Below are 24,772 nucleotides of genomic sequence, written 5' to 3'. Positions count from 1 at the left end.
AGCCCGAGATTTATATCATACCGTCGTCACTTGTTTTGAATGTATAGATTGGCTATGTAAACTATCTTGGGTTTTCATTACCCGAAACTCAACAATTTTGCTTATTCAACCATTAAAACGGAAATGAGCTTCATCGCTAAAGATTATTTTCATTTGAAACTCATCATCCACTTCGTATTTTTCAACTCCTAACTGACGAAATCTCTTCGTTTCTGATGTTCTTTAAGATGCATATCTAGCGTAAATTGAATTTTGTATGCTTGAAGAAAGTCTTTTGTCAAAATTCGATGAACTGTAGTTCGTGAAATATTTAATTTTCGGGATCGATGGCATATTAATATTATAGAATAAACTGTTACTCACTGTACACTGGTTTGCCATGTGCAGACCAACCGGGACGTTAACATAAATGCGGTGTATCAACTTTGAGGAAATACATTGGCTCAAATGTTTTAATCAACTCTTCATAATTTGACCGAAATAGAATATTGAGGGATATTGTAACGAATTGAGCATGCTATTTTCTCACTGTTTCTACTAAACGCTTCCAATTTTTTAATGGGTCTTATTAAAAAAATTAATGTTGCTCTAATCTCTAACATGGAATTTCGAAAAACCTCTAAGTCTCAAATATCAAATGTGGCGGCTAGAATTTTATTAGAATTTGAAAATGTCGCATAATTTAAAATACTGATTCTTACTGTGACGCCTTTTATAGAGATTTCTTATACACATATATGTTTTTTAACATTTTTTTTAATGTTTCAGGATTATCTAACGTAGCAAGAATTATGGGAGCAGCGCTTGTAATTGGAATATTCATAAATAGTGTTTCGTCTTTAACATGTCCAACAGAATGCATATGTTTATCACAATCACAAGTGAGTAAAAATAATTGTTTTTATAATACATATGTACAGAGTGTTTCTAAAATGGTGGGCTGGCTGTAATTTTTTGGATTCTATTTGTAAAACTAAACAAAAGATATTCTTTAGAAAAATTTCAATTTCTCCTTCGTTCTGCCCCTCTTCATCATTTTATTATTTTTATGTAAAAATTTATATCTCAAGTTCGGATAGAGATGTCAGATTAATATTTGATAAGGGTGTTGGTAATAAAGTTTTAAAATAAGCAAAACATCAGGACTTAAATACCTTCACAGATTACAAAATGGTGGCCATTTTTATTTTTCAATCCGTTATATTTCCTATTACGTTCCACTTTGCCGTCGGGTGCTGCTACCTAGCGAGGGCTAGAGTCCCCACGGCAAACTTGGTCAGGCGATCTGATCACGCCCTGTCCTAAGTCATAATGCCGCAGGGAATGGTCATTATGAGGTAGCGAATTATTCATTCGGAGCTCAAATGTTATGCAAGGCAGTCACGTCATAATCTCAAAATTTATTTGTTTTTTGGTTGACATTATTTACATCAATCTTCTTATAATTAAATTCTCTACAATTTATGTTTAAAAAATGAATGATTTATTCCCAATTTAACAACGTTGTTGTACGTCAAACGTAAAAAATGTGTTTTTTGACCCATTTTTGGCGTTTTACATGGGATATCTTAATAACTAAGAGAGATACAGTTCTGGGATCTATTTCTTTCGATTTTCTAGCTCAAAGATCATAAGAAACAATTGAATTTTTTCCTTAATTGACCTTCCCAGAATTTCAGAAAGCCTTAATTTACCCGGAGGAACTGAAACTCGGATGAAATCTTTCACCCTGTATAACTCGCTAACGAAGCGTTTTCGGAGCAATGTTTATATGTACTTTTTTCTTATTTTTAGCCTCTTGAATGAGTTGTCAAAGTATTGCCTTATCCTCCTGAATCACTCTGTATATTAATAATTTGTAAGTTAATATTTCTTACGGAAATGTACGATTTCTTCCTGATTATGGAAACTTTCATTTTATTTTTCCACCTATCCTTTAATTATAATTATTTGAGTTTTTATAACATAATCTTTGATTACTTTTATACAGTTTTGTAAAAAAAAATTGTCATTACTACAAGCTCACTTTAGTCTTATAATAATAATATATTTTTTTTAACATTTATTTTCATAGGATCCCCCAAACTGACAGTAGTTTGTCAGGGGGTTTATATATATATAAAACCCGAAATAATTCATTGAAAAATAAAACATTAAACAAAACTCATAAATTATATTTAATTAACTTAAAACAAAAGCATCTCCTTACCCTCATAAGCATTAATATTCTGCTCTCCAATTCTCTCCTTAATGTTACTTAAAACTAACTAAATATTTAAACAAAAATTAAGAATATCTTCCTTCAACTTCTTCATAGAAATGAAATTTTGCTCAGATTTGTTAACAGGGACATTAAATGTAATGTCCCTGTTGACAAACCTGAGAAATTATTTTTGACAATGTACGACAGCTATACTTGTTACGAGACTGTTGTATAAAATAAGGTGTTTGACTAGTTACATAGTTCATGTTTTTTTTTGTTTTTTTTTTAAAGTTTGATGAGAAAAAGTTAACCGTAAATATATATTGACAGAGCAGACCTCTAGATGATAAAAGTCTACTGATTCTAAGAAAATCTTGAATATTTGTTGAAGTAAGTCTATCGTCATAGGCTTTTAGAATAGTTTTAATTACTTGTTTTTGAATAATTTAATTACAATCCTAAGCATATCTCCCACTAGTAACGCCGTTATCTTAAGAATGACTCTACATGGCTTGACGTGACAGGTGGCGGGATTCGGACAAAGGAAGGTAGACCTATGGGCTCACAAGTGTCGTCAGGAACTGGATGAAGGGAAAGCATGGTAACACGGCTACGAATTCACCCAGTTCCTGTCTAGACATGGATATTTCCGGGACTATATGTACAGGATGGGCAGATGCCACACAAGTCACTCTCATGTTTGCGGCGGACTGGATACAGCAGAGCATGTGGTAATTTTTTGCCCTAGATGGCGCGACTTAAGAGTAGTGTTCGATGATCAGGGTGTGGAGGAGGCCAACAATATAACCGAGGTGATGCTCAACAATATCGAAAAATGGGAATGTATCTCGATTACGATGACATCAATGATAGGAAAGAAGGCCAATGAAGAGAGGCGACGTCAGGCTGAGCAGATGCGGATCGATAGAGACATGGAGTTCGAGTTCGATGACGGGTAATCAAGGGGCACCAGCTTCTGGGGGCGGGCGGCGGAAGCTCCTCGAAGTTGTCACTCGTCGATCGCCTCCTAGGAACGCCTTCCGTCTTCTGGATTTGGATAGTATAGTGCCTGGGTGTTCATGCAGGGGCTGTACATACCATACGGCTTAGATCCGACCCCTGCATGATAAAAGGGGAGGTTTTTTATCGGGTAAAAACTAGCGTTTTAGAAAAAATTCATACATATTTGAATAAAATAAATTGATGAATGAACAGGTTAGATTCGATAATAATAACCTTTATAAACAAATTATATAATATTCGTAAACATCTTACAAACATGACGTTCGGTCTTATTGTCGAACAATTTAATTTTATCTCTTGACGACCGACTATTATGAACGTAACAATTTTAATTTAAATACTCTTATACATTTGAATAATACAGAGATAGAAGAACAATTGCTAATATTTAAAGGAACCAAACAACAACAGTAATAATTTAAGAACATAAGAACGAAGCCATATTAAAAAAGGGAGTCCGACAGGGATGTTCCCTATCACCGTTACTTTTTAATCTTTACATAGATCTAGCAGTTAATGATGTAAAAGAACATTTTAGATCCGAAGTAACAGCACAAAGTGAAAAGATAAAGATGCTACGGTTTTCTGATGATATAGTAATTCTAGTCAAGAGTAAAATAAATTTAGAAGAAAAAATCAACGGCATGGATGAAGTCCTACGCAAGAACTAGCGCTAGAAAATAAACAAGAACAAAACAAAAGTAATGAAATGTAGTAGAAATAACGAAGATGGACCACTGAATGTAAAAATAGGAAGGGAAATGATTACGGAGGTAGTAGAATTTTGTTAATTCGGAAGTAGAATTACTAAAGATGGACGAAGCAGGAGCGATATAAAATGCGGAATAGCACAGGAAAAATGAGCCTTCAGTAAGAAATATAATTTATTATCATCAAAAATTAATTTAAACGTCAGTAAAAGATTTTTGATAGTGTATGTTTGGAGCGTAGCTTAATATGTAAGTGAAACTTGGACGATCGGAGAACCTGAGAAGAAAAGAATTGAAGCTTTTGAAATGTGGTGATATAGGAGAATGTTAAAAATCAGATGGGTGGATAAGTTACAAATGAAGAGGTGTTGCGGCAAATGAAGAAATTGAAGAAAAAAATCATTTGGAAAAATATAGTTAAAAGAAGAGAGAGATTTGTAGGTCACATGGTTCAGTCGATTTCAATAAAAACGGGAGGTGCAACACTAGGTGTTTCAACATTCCTAAATCCAAAATTTCAACATCCTACGGCTAATCGTTTTTGAGTTATGCGAGATACATATGTACATACGTACGTACAAACGTTACGTCACTGAAACTAGTCAAAATGGATTCAGGGATTGCCAAAATGGATTTAATTAACTTATTCAGTGTTTATCCTACACGTCACATGATTATGCGCCCGGTGGTCGGAGATGTAAGATGCTTTCATCAGCATCTGGATTTGCTTCTTCGTAGGAATATCATGGTAGCAACAGCTCAATCTCCGAGAGGAGTGGAAGGCCTCGGTCTCCCGCTTAAGATTATCGGGTGGGGACTCTCTTGCAGTACTGTTGGGGGGAAAGTAAGACCTCTAATCCCGGTGGGGGATCCTTTGGAGTCCCCTCGTTAGAGGCATGGTGCCTAAAAGACCGAGTCCCGGCTATCTGGCAGATACTTAGTTCTCGATTAGGTAGTTAGAGGCTATGGGTCCTCTCAGAGCCGAGTTTATGCTTAGTTGGGGGTCGGCTCCGGGGAGCGAGAAAAAAAATTAAATATATCTTTTTAAATAAAAATGTAGACGTTAAAAGTCATCTGTCTTTTGTAATGACGGTAAAATGCAAAGTTTTAAAGAACAAAATTACAATAAGCATCCTTAATTTTGTGATTTTTTTGATTAATAAATCAATATATATATATATATATATATATATATATATATGTGTGTGTGTGTGTGTGTGTGTTATACAGTACATATTTAGGAATATAATCATAAAAAAATATGTTAAAAATTGAAAAGTTCATTACATATTTTGACAAACCAATTGATTATAAAGATGTTATGCAAACACTGCATATTTATTCTTATTAGGAATACTTTTAACGGATCTGGTTTAATTTTAAAATGAACATTCATTTAATTTCAGTTTTATTTCAAATTACTGTACCTGCGTTGGCTTTGACAACTTGTTACAGGTTTTATTTTTAGCCGACAAATCAGAGTGAATCCTACAGCGGTAATACGGATTTTAAATGTACATTTGTACATTAGTTAGCATGTGATTTAGATGGATCTTTTGTTACATTACAGTAGTATTGAACGATTTGTTTGGAGGGGCGTTGAGAGGGGGTGAGAAATTATAACTGGTTGAAACATTTTGTATACAGTTTATATTCTCTACGATGCATATATACAATACATACATATAAAATAAAATTTTCGTTTGTATTTGTATCCGTGTTAGAAAGTTTAAGTGTATGTATGTGTGTGTGTTTGTATATATATATATATATATATATATATAGTGTTACATATAACAACATAAACATAGTACAACATGGGGAAAAGCAACCTATTTTCCAGTCAGAATAGTCAGCAGCTAACTGGGATTAGTAAGCTGTTTACAACGAACAAACAATGCGGCTGACTTATTGAACAGTTGTCAATCAGCATTAGTCACTGAAAACAAAACCAAACCAATACCCTTCCTATAATTTAAACTAGGCAACTAACCCCGTCCAAATTCCACCCTACTTTTATATGGATTATTTCATATCCTGCTCTTTACCTGTCATTCCTTTATTTCTATATTTTATTCGAAAACAACAAACCATTACTAAATCTCTTAGTTTTATACAAATATTTTTTGTTAAAAAAGAAAAAAATTATTCCTGCAATTAAAATAATATTTATGTTAAAAAAATGTCAAAAAAGTAAATAAATTAATTTGGTAGGTACTTTTTTAATTATTTTAATTAATCTATATAAATAAAAATGTAAATGTTCGTTTGTTAAAAATCTTAAATCTGCGAAGTTCTTCACCGATTGCTTTGAAATTTTAACAATCCGTTGCATTCGAATAAGCACGTTTTTATATATCTACTATTTATATACTTAAGATGTCACTCCTGTAACAAGTAAAAACATGTTTTTTTTTAAAAAAAACAGCGCTATCTATCGGACGTAATAACAACAAACGTTATCTGAATATTTTACGATTCCATTTCAATGTTTTCGATATGTGTATCTGCTATAGACTAAAAAACTACTGGACCGCTTTACGCGCGGGGAAAAAGGAAAAAAGGGAAGAAGGTAAAAAGGGAAGAAAGGGGAAAATGGAAAAAATAAATAAAGAAAAATTGGGGAAAAGGAAATAGAAAGGGGAAAGGAGAAAAAGATATTGGGTAAGGGGAAAAAGGAAAGATAAATGGGGGAAGTAAAGGGAAAGACGAGGAAATGGGGTAGTGGTAAGGGGAAATGGAAATGGGGAAAGGGAAAAAGGAAAAGATGGAAATGGGAAGGGGAGAAAAGGGGAACATGTAAAAAGGGAAAGGTTAAATTTTTTGAAGTTCCGTAATGTTCATTTTGCTAATGTTTTATCAAACTTTCAATTGTGTTCATTCAATCTATATTTATATACTTAAATCTAGCATTGCTGGGTCTGTTAGTAAATAAATAATTTTATAAAAGCGTGTTTAATTTTAGATTTTTTTATTACAGTCGCATCAACAATTAAAGTAATTAGTGACTTATCAGTGTAACTGTTCCGGTGAATGTGTAGTCTTGAAAAAACTCAGACCGACCATTCCTTAGACGTACAATTAATTGAAAACCAACCACCGAAGAACATCCACGATCTAATATTCAAATCCAAATAAAATCAACGACCAGTATTAGAATTTAAATGCGAGAACTCTCAACTTTGAAATTAGTTGATTTACGATGACGGTATTTTTGTACTTAGATAAACGAAAGTAGTAAATGAAGAGAGAAAAAACTGACGTTAATAAATTGGAATCAGATTTAATTTTTTATTATAAAAAAAAAATTAGAATCTAAATTAAAATTCAGATTTATTTGTTAACATATTTTATAATTGTTTACATTTGTAAACATTGAAAAGTTAAAATTATAACATCTTCCTTAAAAATAGAAAAAAAATAAAATTTTAAACATCCAATTATTATTCATTGTTTCTTATTATTCCACAAAGAATAAATATTAAGGAATTTTTTACGTAAAGTTTTACTTATTCACATACGTAATGATACAATTATTTTTGTTTTTTAATTTAAGTTCATAACCTATGTATTAACAGGAAAATTCTTTGCTCTTAAAATTTCCTTCTATTTCAATATTTATTATACTATAAAGGAAAATCAAGATGTTAGATTGTTAAAACCAATAAATAAAAAAAGAATCTTCAAATTTCATTAAAATAAATATAAAATTAAAACTCATTTTAATTTGATTTTATTTATTAGGTACATTTCATAAAAGAGTACATTTTTTTCCTTTTTTCCCCATACCTAGCAGGGTGCAGCAGCTAATGCATTGCACACCCTCAGAAGTTGCCTTTGCCTCTAACCTACAGAGACCTCGCGGGACCCGGCTATGCCGTTCCCCGCGGGGATCGTTCACCAAGTAGGCCAGGACTGGGTCTTTTATATGCCTGCCTCTAACCGTCCCTAGGGAGGGATCCAGCCGGGTCTCGGTCATTTTTTTTTTATTACCTACGAACTCTGGGGGTCCTCGGTCGGTCATCAAGAATGGTCTACCTCACCAAACCACTCTCTCATGAGCAGAGCTGCCGCTGTAAGACCCTACCTCTAGGTTACCCCGTTTCACTCAATAGCGTCTCGTTCCTTAGTCTTTACAATATTCGCGAAGGTTGCTACGACGTTCCGTTCACGATCTCCCTTTAACATGTATTGTACGGTATTATCCGATGTCAGTCCTTGAATGGCCCATGTGTGCCTCAGTTCGTCCTATAGGTGACACAAGTATATCGTGTGTTCCACGGTATCTATTTTTTCACGGTATTGGCAAACCGGTTCGGGCCTTGTGTCAAAGCAGTGAAGGAAAGCCACAAACCCTCCATGCCCAGTCAACAACTGAGAGACATGGAAGCCCACCTAAAATGGAAAGCCCATCTAAGATGGAAACCCAGTAAAACAGTACTGCCTCAGAAATTGTTGTCTTCTGATTGGAATAGAATACATTCTAAAACAAATTAAGCTTTCAGGCTAAAAGGAAGTATGATCTTGAAATTAAAAAAAAATTGTGTTACTATCGAAAGCGCTTTCCAGAAAATATCATATAAGTAATTTGAAAATTATATATGTAAACTTAATTAATTCGGCGATTATGCATAATTACCGGTGAATTTCATTAACCGCCTCCAATGTTGGAGAATAACATATACAATTTGAATATTTAAGGTTAATTAGATGAGGTTAGCGAGCGAAGTGAGTGCAAGATACGTTGATAAACATACGATTCGTTAATACGCGGAATCAATTTAATTTACAAACATAATTTATGCTCTTTTCGCTCGCTAACATCGACTAATTAACAGTAATGTATTGATTATTTAAATATTAAATTCAGTAATTACCGCTTATAGTCGAGTTGTTATATTAATACATAAAATATGTTAATATGGAAAATGACTGATATACCTAATAAATTTCTATATATTTTTTAAATTCTCCAATTTAATAAATATAGAAATACACTGTCGGGATAATGAAATTTGATTAATCGCCTCCAATATTGAAGAACTTAAGGCGTTTTTCAAATTTACCGGTAAAATTATGCATAATCACGGGATTAATCAGATTTGCCGTAACATATATACTAATAGACATTTTGTGAAGTATTATTCTTTTTTACATCATTTATTTTAGTGTCATGTGTAGAAATTACATATTGAGGTAACTTACAGACGGGATGAAAGTGTGATAGAACTTTTATATGAAGACTTATCGCTTTCAGAAAGATTATAAGCGAGACGAAGCTCTTAAATTACGACAGGTTATCTTTAAAGTAAAGACAGTTTCATTATAAAAACTTTATTTGTTATATATTTTATTCATTATAAAAACTTATTTCATAGTCGGCGGTAACATCGATTTTCCTGTTCATTTTATAATGTAGTAGTTCACACATAATCAAAGATACTACAACGCGACGATTTACAGACAACAATGCGGTGTGTACATTACTAGCTTCGCCATGAACGACACAGGTTTGCCGACCTTAAGGAGAGAAATTTCCCAGTGGTCTTTACTTTAGAGATACCCTCGTAATTTTAGAAAGTAGACTTAAGAAGAACATAAAAACAATATATATGGTATTTCTAGAAATGAGGAAAATATATAAAATGAAATAAAATAACATTTTAGAAAATTAAGATTATCAAATCAAGACTAAGAGCCGCAAAGCGAGAATATAATTAAAAATTTTCTAGTAGAAGAATTCCAGAAAGCAAATCCTTTGAATCGTTATTTCGGTATTTACATACTACGTGACCATTGCCGTCTTCATATACTCAACGGCGATAATCCTGGCAAACATCCTGGGGAAGAAGAAAATATAATTCAGGACAAAGAAGGTAGCCCGAACATCATTACCCGAAGCTTATTATATTGGTTTAATATTGTTTTTCGACCCCAATCTTTTATCTTTTAGCCTAGATTACTCTAAAAGTACTAAATATACAGTTCTAGATCCTATTTTTTTTTCAATCTTTTAGGTAAGCACTTAATATTCAAAAAATTATAGTCTGGTTTTAATTTTATCGAAGGCGTAGGAAATGAGGGTGAAATTTTTCGCCAGTCGATACGCTAATGAAGTGTTTTCGAACCTGTGTTTAATAAACTTTCGCCTTTATTTTCACCAGTAAAATATACGTTCAAATTTTGTCACATTCTTTGTAAATCACACTGTATAAACACAATTTAAAAAAAAAAAATGTTGAAAACTTTACGATTTAAATTTCATTATCGCTCAGAGGAAAATAAAATTAAAAAAATATTAAGAAATAAAAGTTAAATTTTTTTAAAAGTTATTATCTACTATTTTATTTTTTAATTTAATAATTTCTTTCTTGTACGAAGTAAGGGATGTACTGTGATACCGAAAAATTTCGGTTTTCCAATTTCAACAGAAATATCCATTTTGATCATCCCTGAATTCATTTTGACTAGTTCGGTGTGACGTCTATATGTATTTATCTCGCATAATTAAAAAACGATTAGCCGTAGGATGTTGAAATTTTGGATTTAGGACTGTTATAACATCTAGTTGTGCATCTACCCTTTTGTTAGCAATTGACTGGACGAAAAGTGTCCAAAATAGCCTAATTTCAACAAAAAAAAATTGGATTTTTGATTTTTTTCTTAACTCCAGTAATAAGCTCTAATCGGGAGGTTTTCAACAACATATTATAAGTGGTACTTATTTTCATTGGTTTCAGAGTTATAGCCAAATGAAATATTTGGATGTTACAAGGGGAAAACACATCGGTTCGAATTTGACTTAACCTCCTTTTTTGAAACTTTTTTTAAAATTTAAATATATTGATTTAATAATAATTATTAACCAATGATATAAAAAAAGTCATGTGCTGTCCATATCACATTTTCTTAATAAAAAAATATATGTTGATAATAAATATAGATAATAATTACAATATAATGCAAAATAATATAAAGCTTTTATTTTCAATTAACTGCAAACCATTGTTCACTTGTTTAAATATATAGGTTAAATGCAATAGAGAGACGCTAGTAAAATAGCATATTAAACTCCATTACACGCGCTGAAATTTATCACGACTCATCGGTTACAAAATTTTGTAACTGAGAGATCGCCAACACTATATTATTAACTCACTAGGCTAATGTAAAGGTATTGATTTTTTACAGCTCAATGAATTCTGCTTTCTGTATAAATTATAAATGTATTAATCATGTATATGTGTTATCTATACTAGATTATTATGAATTTACGTATATCCTTCGTAATATTCAGAAATTAATTTTAATTTTACTATAATATCGCATGGAAAATATTATTTAATTTTAATTAAACTTATATAAAATTAAATAAAATATTATTGAATTTTAATTTTGATTTCAACGATTTTAAAGGTAATTTTTGCTGAAAAAAAGTTTTGTTATGCTAAAAGATAAGAAATTACAATTTTTAATAATTATTAAAAATTGATGAAAATTTTTATATTTAAAACCAACTTTTCTTTATTGTTATTAATATAATAATTACTGTTATATTTTCTGCTTTTTTTTTATCTTCAATCATTTATCTCCAACATTGCCTATCTAATGCCAGTCGTTTAATTTCGGTATATCCTCTACATCCTACATCCCTAAAAATTTGTTTAACATATTCCAAACGTTGCCTGCTTGAACAAATTTTCCCTTCTACTTGTCCGACCAATATTAAAGCGATTATTCCAGGATGCCTTAAAATGTAGTCTATAAGTTTGTATAGTCTTTTAACTATATTTTTCCAAATTCTTCCTTCTTCATAAATTTGTCGCAACAACTCTTCATTTGTCACTTTATCCAACCGTCTGATTTTTAACATTCTCCTATAGCACCGCATTTAAAAAGCTTCTAATCTTTCCTTCTCAGGTACTCCGATCGTCCAAGTTTCACTTCCACATAAAGCTACGCTCCAAACATATATTTTCAAAAGTATTTTCCCCTGACATTTAAATTAATTTTTGATGTAAACAAATTATGTTTCTGATTGAAGGCTCGTTTCGCCGGTGCTATTCGGCATTTTATATCGCTCCTGCTTCGTACATCTTTAGTAATTCTACTTTACAAATAACAAAATTTTTCTTCCTCCATAGTCTTTTCTAGTCCTATTTTTATATTCAGTGGTCCATCTACCTTATTTCTGCTACATTTAATTACTTTCGTTTTGTTCTTGTTTATTCCCTTGCGTAGTCAAACTGAATAATTTCTTACGTCGAAAAGTTACAAGGAGTATGAAAAAGAGAATAAAGTCTTAAATTGATGAAAATGTGAACACTTTCAACATTTGTGATAAAAAAATTTGAACTCGATATTGTTTTGCACAAATAATTGTAATGTTTACAACAAATCCCATTAAATATTTCACGTTTTTTTTTTCTTTAAATTGGGTTGCGTTTTAAAACAAATGCCCTGTATTTCCTTCCCGAATATTATCTTTCCTTCTCTCCTCTCCTGATTGCAATAAATGGGTTTTTGACCTACTTTAACTTTTCACATTTTTCACAACACCATCATCCATTAACGAAGAATCAAGATTCAATAGAATTCGGCTAGTGCGTTACTGGTTCCTACGCATATCAACTCGTCACTGTTGAAGTTTTGTCATCCAGTCTTGTCGCAGTTAACCTACCGGGTTTGGTTACTGGTGAATCAACTGATTTGGAAGGCGAGAGTTCCAGCGTTCCACTCGTAGTAAAGGCAGTTACGTTTATATGGTTTTGAATACTAGATCGTGGATACCGGTGTTCTTTGCTGGATCAGTTTGAATTAATCATATATTTCAGGAATGGTCGAACTGAGACTGTACAAGATTATACTTCATTTACACTCATACATATCATCCTCATTCATCCTTTGAAGTAATACCTGAACGGTAAACAGAGGCTGAACAGAAAAAAAGTGTTGTCACAGTCATAGGATTGCTTGCTCTCAAGATCAAGGCAGACCGATACGGCTAGGTTAGCGATAACTTATTTGCATTTAAGCAAAGGAACACATTTTTGCTTAAAAGATTTGTCTTTCACAAATTGAGATATACATTTTTATATAAAAATAAAAAAAAGCGGACAGTTTGAGAACGAAGGAGAAATTTCCATTTTCCTAAGGGTATTTTTTGTTTAAGTTTACAAGTAGAATCAAAAAACCAGCCCACCATTTTAGAAACATTCTAAATCTCTCTCTCTCTCTCTCTCTCTCTCTATATATATATATATATATATATATATATATATATGTACAATTGTCATTTTAATAAAATGTGGAAAACATAGTTGCAGAAATACATTTTATTTAAATAAATAGGTATATTTTATATTTTTAAATTTGTACAAAAATTTAACTTCAACATTATTCTAATAAAATTTTAAATATTTTATAATTTACGAAACAAATGTAATAATAAGATGTTTAATAAGCACACCCAAGTTAGCTAAAACAATTAATTTATATATAAATTAAATCTCCAAAAATAAAAACAATAAATTAATATATTTTCAAAAATTTCCAGTATCTTTAAAGGACTTCGAAAACAATAATTAATTAGAATACAAAATTACCGTTTTATAATTAAGTTATCTCATCCAATTTTTAATTATAAATTTTAGGAATAATTAATTATATTTTATTTAAACAATAATTTATTGTTTACGCACGAATTAACCGGATGAAACCGAAATGTGTCAAACACTCTCTGTGTTTTATAGACCCAACAGTATCCTATGACAATTGTTATTATTATTAAATCTCAAACCTTTATGTACGTAATCAAAGCCGCAAGTGGTCAATAAAATTTGCATTTAGTAATAAATTATTCAGGAATTTATTTTATGTATAATAACGTAAAACTAAATGGCCTAATTCTATTGTGTTTGTAGATAAACAATAGAATAAAATTCAAATAAATAATAAAAAAAAAAAAATAATAAAAATATTATATTTTATTTATTATTTAATAATACTTGTTCTGACATTTTGACTATATAAAATGTTTATTCATTTAAATATTTGAAAAATATATGACTGGAATATTAAAATTATTACGCAATAAGAAACTGTTGAATTTTTTTTGTTGGATTCAAAAATTTAATCAGAATTACAATATAACGTCACGTTTTTTCTTTTTTTAGATAAAAATTATAAAACACATATTCAACGGTACTGCATATAAGTATAAAATTAAGCGCCTAATAAAATTAATTATTTTTGTAAGTTAATTACAATTTAGCTAAATTAATAAAATTTATTTGACACAGAAAAATTAAACTAATTAATAAGATAAAAAAACAAAATAATTTTACAATGAAATTAATTTTTATCCCCTCTCCACCGAATCGGATTCCACAGTGAAGCATAACCGCAATCCGGGGGAGTGTCCTTTTATAAGCCGGCTTGATCTTATCTAACTCCCTGCCTCTAACTGCCAGATTAGGGTTACTAGGGCCGACTATGTCGTTCCTGTTCCCCCACCCTAGGAGCCGGGACTCGGTCTTTAAGCCTTGTTTGCCTCAAACGAGAACACCCAAAGGAGCATTCTCGCCGGGACTACGGTCTTTTCTACAAGAGGACGAGAGAGTTTCCGTGCCTCATCACTACTACCCATCTGTGCATGCACAAACGAATAGCAGCTCAGCAGGGAGCTGTTCCTCATTCCCTCGTTGCCCTAGCAGATCCTATGTTGAAGGATCGTGTAATAAAATCAGATACAGCACGGAATTGTACCTCATTGGCCAACAAACGGCCCACGATACTATCTACCGTAAATGGCCCAGTAATCAACTCGCATTGTTATCGCTCCCTGTCGCAGGTCCGACAGGCAAACACGACATGCTCCGGATTGTCCAGCTCCCCGCAGGATAAACAAAAGGGGTCATCAGCCCGCTGTCGTGCATTCAAATATACCCGGAACACGCCGTGGCCAGATAAGAATCGGGCCAACCAATAGATCTCACCAAACCTACGGCTGACCCGTGGCTTCACCTGTGGAATCAGGCGGTAAGTCTACCGCCCGGTAAAGGTACGATCCCAACGAACCTGCCAAGCTTGGAAAATCCGATCTTGCATACTATGAAATTCATTAAAACGTTTTAACTTTACCTATTAAATTATATCAACCAAGTTTTTCGCTTGTGTAAGAAAGGAATTTTTAATGTTCTCTATCTTAAACGTATCATAATTTTTTTATAATTTATTTTCCAAAAAAAAACATAGAATTAATTTTTTTCTGTTGCTCAGAAAACCACCAACAATTTCTTTGATGTACATAGTGTTTCAATAAACAGTATCAATTGAGACTGTTGTAGACGTAACGCCGAAACTAGTCAAAATGAATGTTTCCATTGATGCCTGGAAACCAAAATTTTTCGCGATCAGAATATTTCCTTTACTTTGCACAAGAAAGTAAAAAACCCTTTACAACTTTTTAAATTTTGATATTTTTTGAAGCTATCAATATATTTCAAATAATCACAAAACTATTCAATCCTTTAATTTGCTACTTATTTCATAAAGTTAAAATTTTAAATAGTATATTTTATACTATTTCAGTACGGTTTTTTCAAATCGATTTAATTTTAGCTTGATAAATTAACTTACATTAGAACTTTACAAGAGAAATTTGTATGTGGGGATATGGAAATATAATTATGCAGTGTATGAAAAATATCATGTCTGACCGGAATTCGAACCCGGGATTTTCAAATAAAAAGCCAAGAAGCTACTACTAATCTGCTTTGGAGATCGGTATAGTTGTTTTTTTGTTTTAATCTGAGGTAGGCTTACAATAAGACCTGTCTGTCTGCGTGAATAAAGCTGTTTAAAAGAAAGATAAAAATGAATCATTCCCGTTTAAATAAAATAAGAAATGATATGCTAAGAAAGGACAATATTTTAGGTTTTAGTATTATTTAAATATATCTTAAATTTAATTTTCTTAAATACATGAAAAAAAAAAACAATATATATATATATATAATGTATTATATAGTCTAGTGTGTCCATTTATTTTTCAGAAGTATTTTATTTCATGTACGTTACACAATCTGAATATGACCCCAATCGGACCTTAAATACAAATTTTCGAAATATCACGACCACCAGCGTTACCTAGAGGGTCCAAACTATTCAGAAATCTTCGCGGGCATGCACACAACTCAAATGGTATGCACACAAATGGTATCGGAACGCATACGGGAAAAACAAACATTAATTTATATATATATATATATATAAGACTAGCAGACCCAGCAATGCTATGCTATTGATAAATATGAGTATATATACAGATGAAATGAACATAATTGAAAGTTTGTTAAAACATTAACAAAATTAACATTACGGAACTTCACAAAATTTAACCTTTCCCTTTTATCCTTTCTTCCCTTTCCTCTTTTCCTTTTACGCCATTTATTTTTCCCCTTTTTCCCATTTCCTTTTTTCTTTCTCCAAAATGTCCCCCTTCCCTTTCACCCATTATCCCATTTCCACCCCTTTCTATTTCCTTCCCCCGTTTCTCATTCCCTTGTTTCCGTTTCCTCGTCCTCTTACCCTTTATCTTTTTCTTTTTATTCTTTCCCCTTTCCATTTCCGGGTTTTCTTTTTCCCCATTTTCCACCTTTACTTTTTTCCATTTCATCTTATTCCCTTTTTACCGTCTTTCCTTTTACCTTTTCGATTTTTCCCTTTCTCCCTTTTTCCCCGCGCGTATATCGGCCCAGTAGTTTTTAGTCTATAGCGGACACACGCATCGGAAACACTGAAATGGAATCGGAATATATTTAGTACAGCGTGTGTTGCTTTTGCGTCCAACAGATAGCGCTGTTTTTAAAAAAACAGAATGTTTTTCCCTGTCACAAGTGTGACATTTTTGGTATATAAAAACACGCATGTATTCGAATGCAACGTGTCAAAATTTCAAAGCAATTGGGGAAGAACGGTAATTTAAGATTTTTAACAAACGAACATTTTTATTTATATAGATATAAGCCATTTTTTCAACATGCAACTCAACGCCTAAACATATCTATGTTGAGGTAATGTTTTTTGCAAACCATTTATATACTACATCTCAACGAAAGAGATGTGATGAAAAATATTTATCATGTTTAAAAAGTATTTTTAATAGTTTTGCGTATCATACTGAGTTCATCCTGTAGAATTCGTTGTAGAATAAAAACTATAAGTCTAGCAATAATGGGGGATCCCTATAGAAAAAACTGAATCGTCCCACTAACCCTCATCGTACGGCTGTTACACATACAGCTGTTTTCAATGTAAAACACACGGAACTTCAACCATACTTGACCGGTCCGCCGAAAGAGATTGTAACACCTAAAAAATATAACTTTATCCAACTAAGCTAACAGCTTTTTAAGGAATTACTAATTTTCACTTTTATCTTTTTTTGAATAGTTTGAATTTCATACATAATTGGATTAGATGAGTTCTCCCACTAACACCACTTCAGTAGCTTTTTTAACTTCGAGAAGATTGAGGCTCTATATTAGAAATGCGCTCGTGGAAAAAATGCTTTTACGCCCGTAATTTAAGGTCGCTCGGCATCCTGTCCATTTTAAATGGATCTGGATCGAACTGAATTTAAAAAAGGACTAATATTGGTCCAAGCGAGTATACATGAACTTTCATGAAATCTGAAGTTAGCAGAGGTGAAAAAATCGGTGTTAGCTTGGTGTATACCGTGATTTGAACCTAATTTTTCCCAAATTCATAGGTTACATTGCTAAATGAAAATGTAGAATATATACAAGAATTTTAAAGACATACTATAGTAACTAAAACTTTACATGTCTAAGAAGCCCAATTATTTCCAAATAAGAGTATAACTTATCAGAAATCTCTTTCGGACGTGGTTGTATGCGTGAATATCTTTCGATATAAATATTAAATAAATCATTCAGGAGAAGGATCAGGGGGCTCGGGGATGAGAGCCAGCCCTCTGCAGAGCTGCTGTTCCCTCGTCCTTGCACAAGTGGGCGGTAGCGATAAGGCACAGGGACGACCCCTCGGGGTAAAAGACCGAGTCCTGGCCTAAGTCTAACGGGGGTGTCCCCGTCAGAGGCGTTGGCTTAAAGATCGAGTCCCGGTTTCCGGAGTGGAAACCCAGGAACGGCATAGCCTGGTGGATCCTACTCTGGGAGTTTGAAGCGGGGGACTAAGATCCGACCGGCGGGCCGAGACGGGGAGACTCGTTAGAGTGCAGGGCATTCCCTTTTCTTTTTCTTTTTCCTCTTTAGCCTCCGGTAATTACCTTTCAGATAATACTTCAGAGGATGAATGAGGATGATATGTATGCGTGTAAATGAAGTGTAGTCTTGTACAGTCTCAGTTTGACCGTTTCTAAGATGTGTGGTTAGTTGAAACCCAACAACCAAAGTACACCGGTATCCACGATCTAGTATTCAAATCCGTGTATAAATAACTTATTTTTTTTTTACTAGGACTTGAACGCTGATAGGACAATCCCCTGGGTTGTGTTATACTTAACTGCAGGATTCAGCCCACGGGAGAAAGTGAAAAAAAAATTAAATCATGAAAAACACTCGACGGGATGAGTTTTTATATACATATGCCTAAGTATAAAATGTTTGAGGTTTAAAAATCTCCGTAACTACTACATCTGTTTCATTTAAATTTCGATATGCACGTTAAAATTTGATGAGAATTGATTGAGTCGTTCTTTACGGATCAGGATCAGCTGATCTTAACCGGACCAATTATGATACTTGAAATTTTTAGGGTAGTTACTGTGGGACTTTGATTCACTCCGATAAAAAAACAAGAATGCTAACCAAAAAACTGTTTTTTTCCGCATAACATTAAATTCTTATTTAGGATTTTTAAACACAATTCATATATCAAAAATAATTCCTATCTATTTATTAAAATGAATTTAAAGGTACGGACGGTATCAAAAACCCTATTTTAAAGAATGAAGAAGTAGCGTCGTCGCCTTTTTGCCATATGTCGTACTTGTCAGAAGGAGCGCTAGCGGGGCCTCTCGATGAATTGTGATAGAAAAAGTTTTGCGTTATAAAGAGTCAATGAGATTCGGTAACCATGTTACCAACCTGGGCAGGAGCTTCTCAGTATTTTAATATGAAGATCCCGGATTCAAATCCCCGTCAGTATTATTAATTTTAATAATGACAGTATGTAAATGATAAAAAATATGATTTTATGTCATGTACTATAAATAAATAATTTACACTTCGGTTTAACGAATGAATTGATATCAAAAGTTAATACCTAGTAGAAAAAAGAAACGAAAAATTTATAAACTGGTAAATAATAAATGACAAAAAATTAATATATTATGTTACAACAAACTAAAAATGATTACATATTTTTAGTTACTACGTATCTATTTTATAAAACATGCCTTTCCTAAATTAAAATTGTTTGTAAAAGATATATTTTTACTGCACGTAAAATACAAAGCATTACGTAAATATATATATATATATATATATATATATATATATACGTGTGTGTGTGTGTGTGTGTGTGTGTGCGTTTGTGTAAAAAAGAACGTAATTAAGTCGTGAACATTCAATGCGGGTACCCTATTTTTTTTTTTTTTGTTCACCGTTCCTTTTTTAGCTGTAAACATAACCATGCATAAATGTTAGTCTGACACATTTACACAGCTTTTAACAGTTAACCTTTGTTTAACGAGTATTAAACTTTTAAAATTTAAGGAATTAGAAACTTTGAAGGGTCGACTTTGTACAACCTGATTAATACATTAAAATTTAAATAATTTACTTACTTAAAAATTATTTTAAATTATATTTTACGTTAACTATTTAACAAGATAATTAATTTGTCATGTAGGATCTTTAATCCTCTGAAATACCATTTCACGAATACTCTTTCATTATTTAAAATTAATATAAAATTTCTCTGACCAGCGGTTTGATTAAAGCTATGAAGAACATGATAATGCTCAGCTCACTTATTTCCTTTAAAGCAGAAATATTAACTGTTCTACCAGGGAAAAGCAAGTATCGATCTACCAGGGAAAAGCTTTTTTCGGTTTATCCAGTAGATAAGCGATTCCCTGGATAAATCTGAAGTAACTATGGCGGTTTTTGTGGATTTCTAAACTGGGAAACTATAATATTAAGGGGAATATGTTACGTGGCTTTACTTTTTCACCAACCAGCATCCTGACCCCCGGTGGGGAAGACACCCCTGCCACACCGTCCGTTCCGAGCCCTACGGGCTTTACCAGAGGTTATCTTCGAAACCTCGGCTTTAACAATATCCAGTCCGTCTCGGCCAGCGATGCCAATTCCACGAGTGACATTCCAATCGGTTACTACTATTTAATGAACTCGAAACAAAACACATCTCACCGAGTCTTAAGCAAGACTGAAAATACTTAACTAACCAAAGGAGCTGGAATACCTACCCGTAGAAAGTAAAAGTTAATGGAACATAAAATATGAAACATAAAATTATTACACGAAACAATAACAACACGGTAACGTTGAAACAAAACAAAGGACAAAAAACAACAAAACAACAAAATAATTTATAAAACAAAACATCAACAAAAACAGAATACAAGAGAAATCTAAGCAGAAGCTCTAGATCCCTCAGCAATCCTTTTCTTTGCTAAGTACACTATAAAACTCTCCACTATTTCCCATTGGGCCTGGCTGCTCCAGTTTACACTGAGATCCAACGCCGACCCGATAAGATCAAGCCGACAGATGGTCTCCATGCGCATTAACTTGTACTTAACTTTAAAAGCATCCATGTAGAACATGGTAGGTCTCGTCCAACTGTCCACTTTAAGGACACATCCCAGAATCTAGCAGGCCGATATTCTGCAGTCTGTCTCTAAATGCACCATGGCCGGAAATAAACTGCGTCACATATCCTAAACATAACGTCTCATATCATAAACTGCATAAGTGCATCCAAGAGGCGTTCCGCAAACCAACAACATTTGGAGAGAGATCATACGTTATAACGCCCATCATCTGCTTCATCCCATCTGGCCTGCTACAAGGCATTGCCATGTTGATCGACTTCTCGAACTTTATCCGAAGTCAACTCAGCGGACTTCTTAGCATCATATCGCTGCTGCTTCTAAGACGCAATCTGTAATATGAGGGTCAACGGTATGTTGTCGGGTTTTAGAATACAAAATGGTGGTATTTTTCAAAGAGCGGTACTCAGCCCGGCCAAGTTCAATATTATGATCACCGTCGTTGCCAACTGCCATACGGAGAATAGAGATCAGGATTGCACTTTATGCCGATGACCTTGTTATGTGAGATTCATTACCGAAAAACAAATACACAAACTATCTAACAAAATGAATACTACTATAGCAAACTGGTCTTATGGGAATGGCATGACGATTAGTTCAGAGAAGATTTTTTATAACATATTCTCTCTTATACACAAAAAAAAAATAATCGCCAGAATAATTAATTAAATTTATAACTTAATTTTTAATAAAATAAAAAAATAATAACAATAATTGCCAGAGATTAATTTGGTCTATGAGGGCGAGCAAATGCAGAAGTGTGGCGATCTCAAGTACCTTAGTCTGTTTCTGGACACAAAAATGACGGAGAAAAAACATGTTGAAAAGACGTCAAAGAAAGTAAGGAATAGATTTCTATGAAATATACTTAAAAGATTGGCTGGAAAGCAGTGGAGATATTCTTTATCAGTGTTAAACTTAACATAAAAGATTTAACTTAAACCTCTCTTGCTGTATGGATGCTCTCTCTCTTTTTCCTGTTTAGCCTCCAGTAACTACCGTTTAGATAATTCTTCAGAGGATGAATGAGGATGATATGTATGAGTGTAAATGAAGTGTAGTCTTGTACATTCTCAGTTCGACCGTTCCTGAGATGTGTGGTTAATTGACCGTTCCAACTACCAAAGAACACCGGTATCCACGATCTTGTATTCAAGTCCGTGCAAAAATAACTGGATTTACTAGGACTTGAACGCTAGTACTCTCGGCTTCCAAATCAGCTGATTTGGGAAGACGCACCACTAGACCAACCCGGTGGGTTGCTGTATGGATGCTGACGTCGACAAACTTGACTCAGACGGAACGGGTGCAAAACCAGGCCATGACTTATTAATGGGGTTGTTAAATAACACCGAGCCTGTCATTGCAACCTGCTGCCAATAATCTCGTCATTTGCAATGGTAATAGATGATTAGCAATTCTTCAGTACGACATATTGACTACATTACCTTTTGACGACTACTGACGTAAATATGTCCCGAATAAATGCCGTTTAAAAACACAAAAGGATTTTATGCAAAAGTCAAAGACGTAAGGTAGGACTTTATTCCTCATTACAGCATAGAAAATGTTGATATTCCAGAATTTCTGATAGTTCAAGATTTCCAAAACTTAACATTGAACCTAGGCTGAACCTTGGTGAGCCATTCAGGAAACGGATGTTGATGGGATAATATTGAAGGTTATCGCGCAAACGTTTATGCAAGATCACTATTCCGAGCCAGAACGATCCGATATCTGTACTGACGGTTCTTTGACAGAGGATGAAGGATGCGTTGGAGTTGATATCTATGGTTCTCTTTTAAGTCTTTAATTATCTATATGACGTCATCAAACACATTTCGATGGAGAGCTGGAAGTAATTAACATCGCTTTAAAACAGCTGTTGAACAGATCTCAAATTTTCGAGAAAGAGGTATTGGTTTTTAATTTTAAATCTGCTCTCCAAGATATCGCGTCGTATCTTAATAATAAGGAGAAGAATATGTGAAATTAGGCATCCTGACACCTTTAGGGGAAGACATCCGTCCTGTGGCGATACCCCCTCCGTTCCTTTTTTTTTTTCTTTTTCCTGTTTAGCCTCCGGTAACTACTTTAGATAATTCTTCAGAGAATGAATGAGGATGATATGTATGAGTGTAAATGAAGTGTAGTCTTGTACATTCTCAGTTCGACCATTCCTGAGATGTGTGGTTAATTGAAACCCAACCACCAAAGAACAGCGGTATCCACGATCTAGTATTCAAATCCATGTAAATATAACTGGCTTTACTAGGACTTGAACGCTGGAGCTCTCGACTTCCAAATCAGCTGATTTGGGAAGACGCGTTAACCACTAGACCAACCCGGTGGGTTACCTCCTCCGTTCCTAGCTCTGATGGGCTTTACCATAGGTTGTCTTTTAGACCCTTTAAACTTGATAATACACTACAGTAGTCGTTTTGGCCTTTATCAGGATGCTATCAATGCAAATACTTTGGCATACAATTCCAGGAGTGTATTTATACAACTTACTATCGCCTTTGTATGGCTTCCTCCAACTACGACCACCTACCGTAACTTCCAACACTCAACTATGAAATTAACCGTTTGGCGGAAGCACGATTCCCGCTTTTTTCTAACACATTTGCGGTTTAGTTCTATATCTAACTTCAATTACACTATGTCATGCGGACGGATCAGAGAATTACAACATGATACACTGACAACTTAGTAATCATTAATTGTGGTAGAAATGGAATTTTAAATATATTTTCTCCTTTAATCCAATATTAATTTACTCTTCCCTGATCTATTGAAAGATAGTAATATAATCTGATATAAAATAGGTTATTGGGAAAGTCAATTTTAATCGTTTACGGACTAAAACACAAATAAATTTGTCTACAAGATTCACTCATATGAATAGGCATAACCACTCACGAATCACGGACCGTTCCACTGCAACCATAATTTGTTTTCTACTTTTTAATTCATTCTGACAACTGCAAACAAGCAGCACGAACCGATAGTCATCAAAGCTCATATCCCAACTAAATGCGGTATTAACGTGATCTCTATTATTTTTATTTAACTGATAGAAAATTGATGATACTGAACACAAACTTATATTTTGATTGAATAAATATTATCTGAAAAGCTCATATCCTCTTTGTTACAAACCACGCTCACGTGTTATCTATGGATGAACTAGATTTAAATTTTTAACAACCAGTATAATTTTGCTTGTTAAATTTCAACTAAATCAAGTAATACACCGATTAGTATTATTCTGTAGTTAATTTAGTTAAACTGTAATTAGATATAAATGTACGACTTTTTACCGCACATAACGTAATAATATGATCACATATTAATTATATGTTAGCTTTCTATACCAAAACATGAGCTAGAATAACCTGGAGTATTATACGACCTATATATTATGCGCACAGTCGATTAACTCTAAATCAACAGAAGTATTATTTGGAACATAATTTAGTATCCATGCTATATGCAAACACATAAACACAAACATAATGAGTGTGTATATATATATATATATATATATATATATATATAACTTTAATGTAAGTAGAGTCCATTATATAATGACAATGATAATTTCACAATTGTTGATTGCAAGATTATCCTAAGGCTATCGTTAATAATATATCTATATTATAACATAAACCACTAGGGATTCGGTCAACCGATATGTTATTGTGACAGTTATAAACACATCTACAGTTACACAAAACATAGAACACATGTATAATGTCCGAGTGTGCGTGGGAATATACAATACTAAAATTCCTTTGTGGAAATAAAATTTCAGTGAAAGCATAATTTCAAATTTTTGTTAAAAAGTAATATAAAATAGAACAGTTGTAATATAACACGTATCTACTTTCAAGAAAAAAACATTTTGAATTCAAAAATAAACTATTTCTACGCATAATAAACATGTATACATCTTTAGGATTACATTTAAAAGAAAGTACAACATGG

General features: G+C 33.0%; 1 protein-coding gene across 1 annotated transcript in view; it reads left to right on the top strand.

Annotated features, from left to right (window-relative positions):
• Window positions 1-791: 791 nt before the first annotated feature.
• LOC142332491 (uncharacterized) overlaps window positions 792-24,772 on the top strand; it is a 187,582-nt gene continuing 163,601 nt past the window's right edge. The window contains exon 1 of the mRNA XM_075378942.1: window positions 792-881. Coding sequence (XP_075235057.1) covers window positions 792-881 — 90 coding nt within the window. The remainder of the gene's footprint in view (window positions 882-24,772) is intronic.

The sequence above is a fragment of the Lycorma delicatula genome, chromosome 11 (genome assembly GCF_047948215.1).
Source record: "Lycorma delicatula isolate Av1 chromosome 11, ASM4794821v1, whole genome shotgun sequence".
Taxonomy (NCBI): domain Eukaryota; kingdom Metazoa; phylum Arthropoda; class Insecta; order Hemiptera; family Fulgoridae; genus Lycorma; species Lycorma delicatula.
This window is presented reverse-complemented; position numbering and strand designations above follow the sequence as displayed.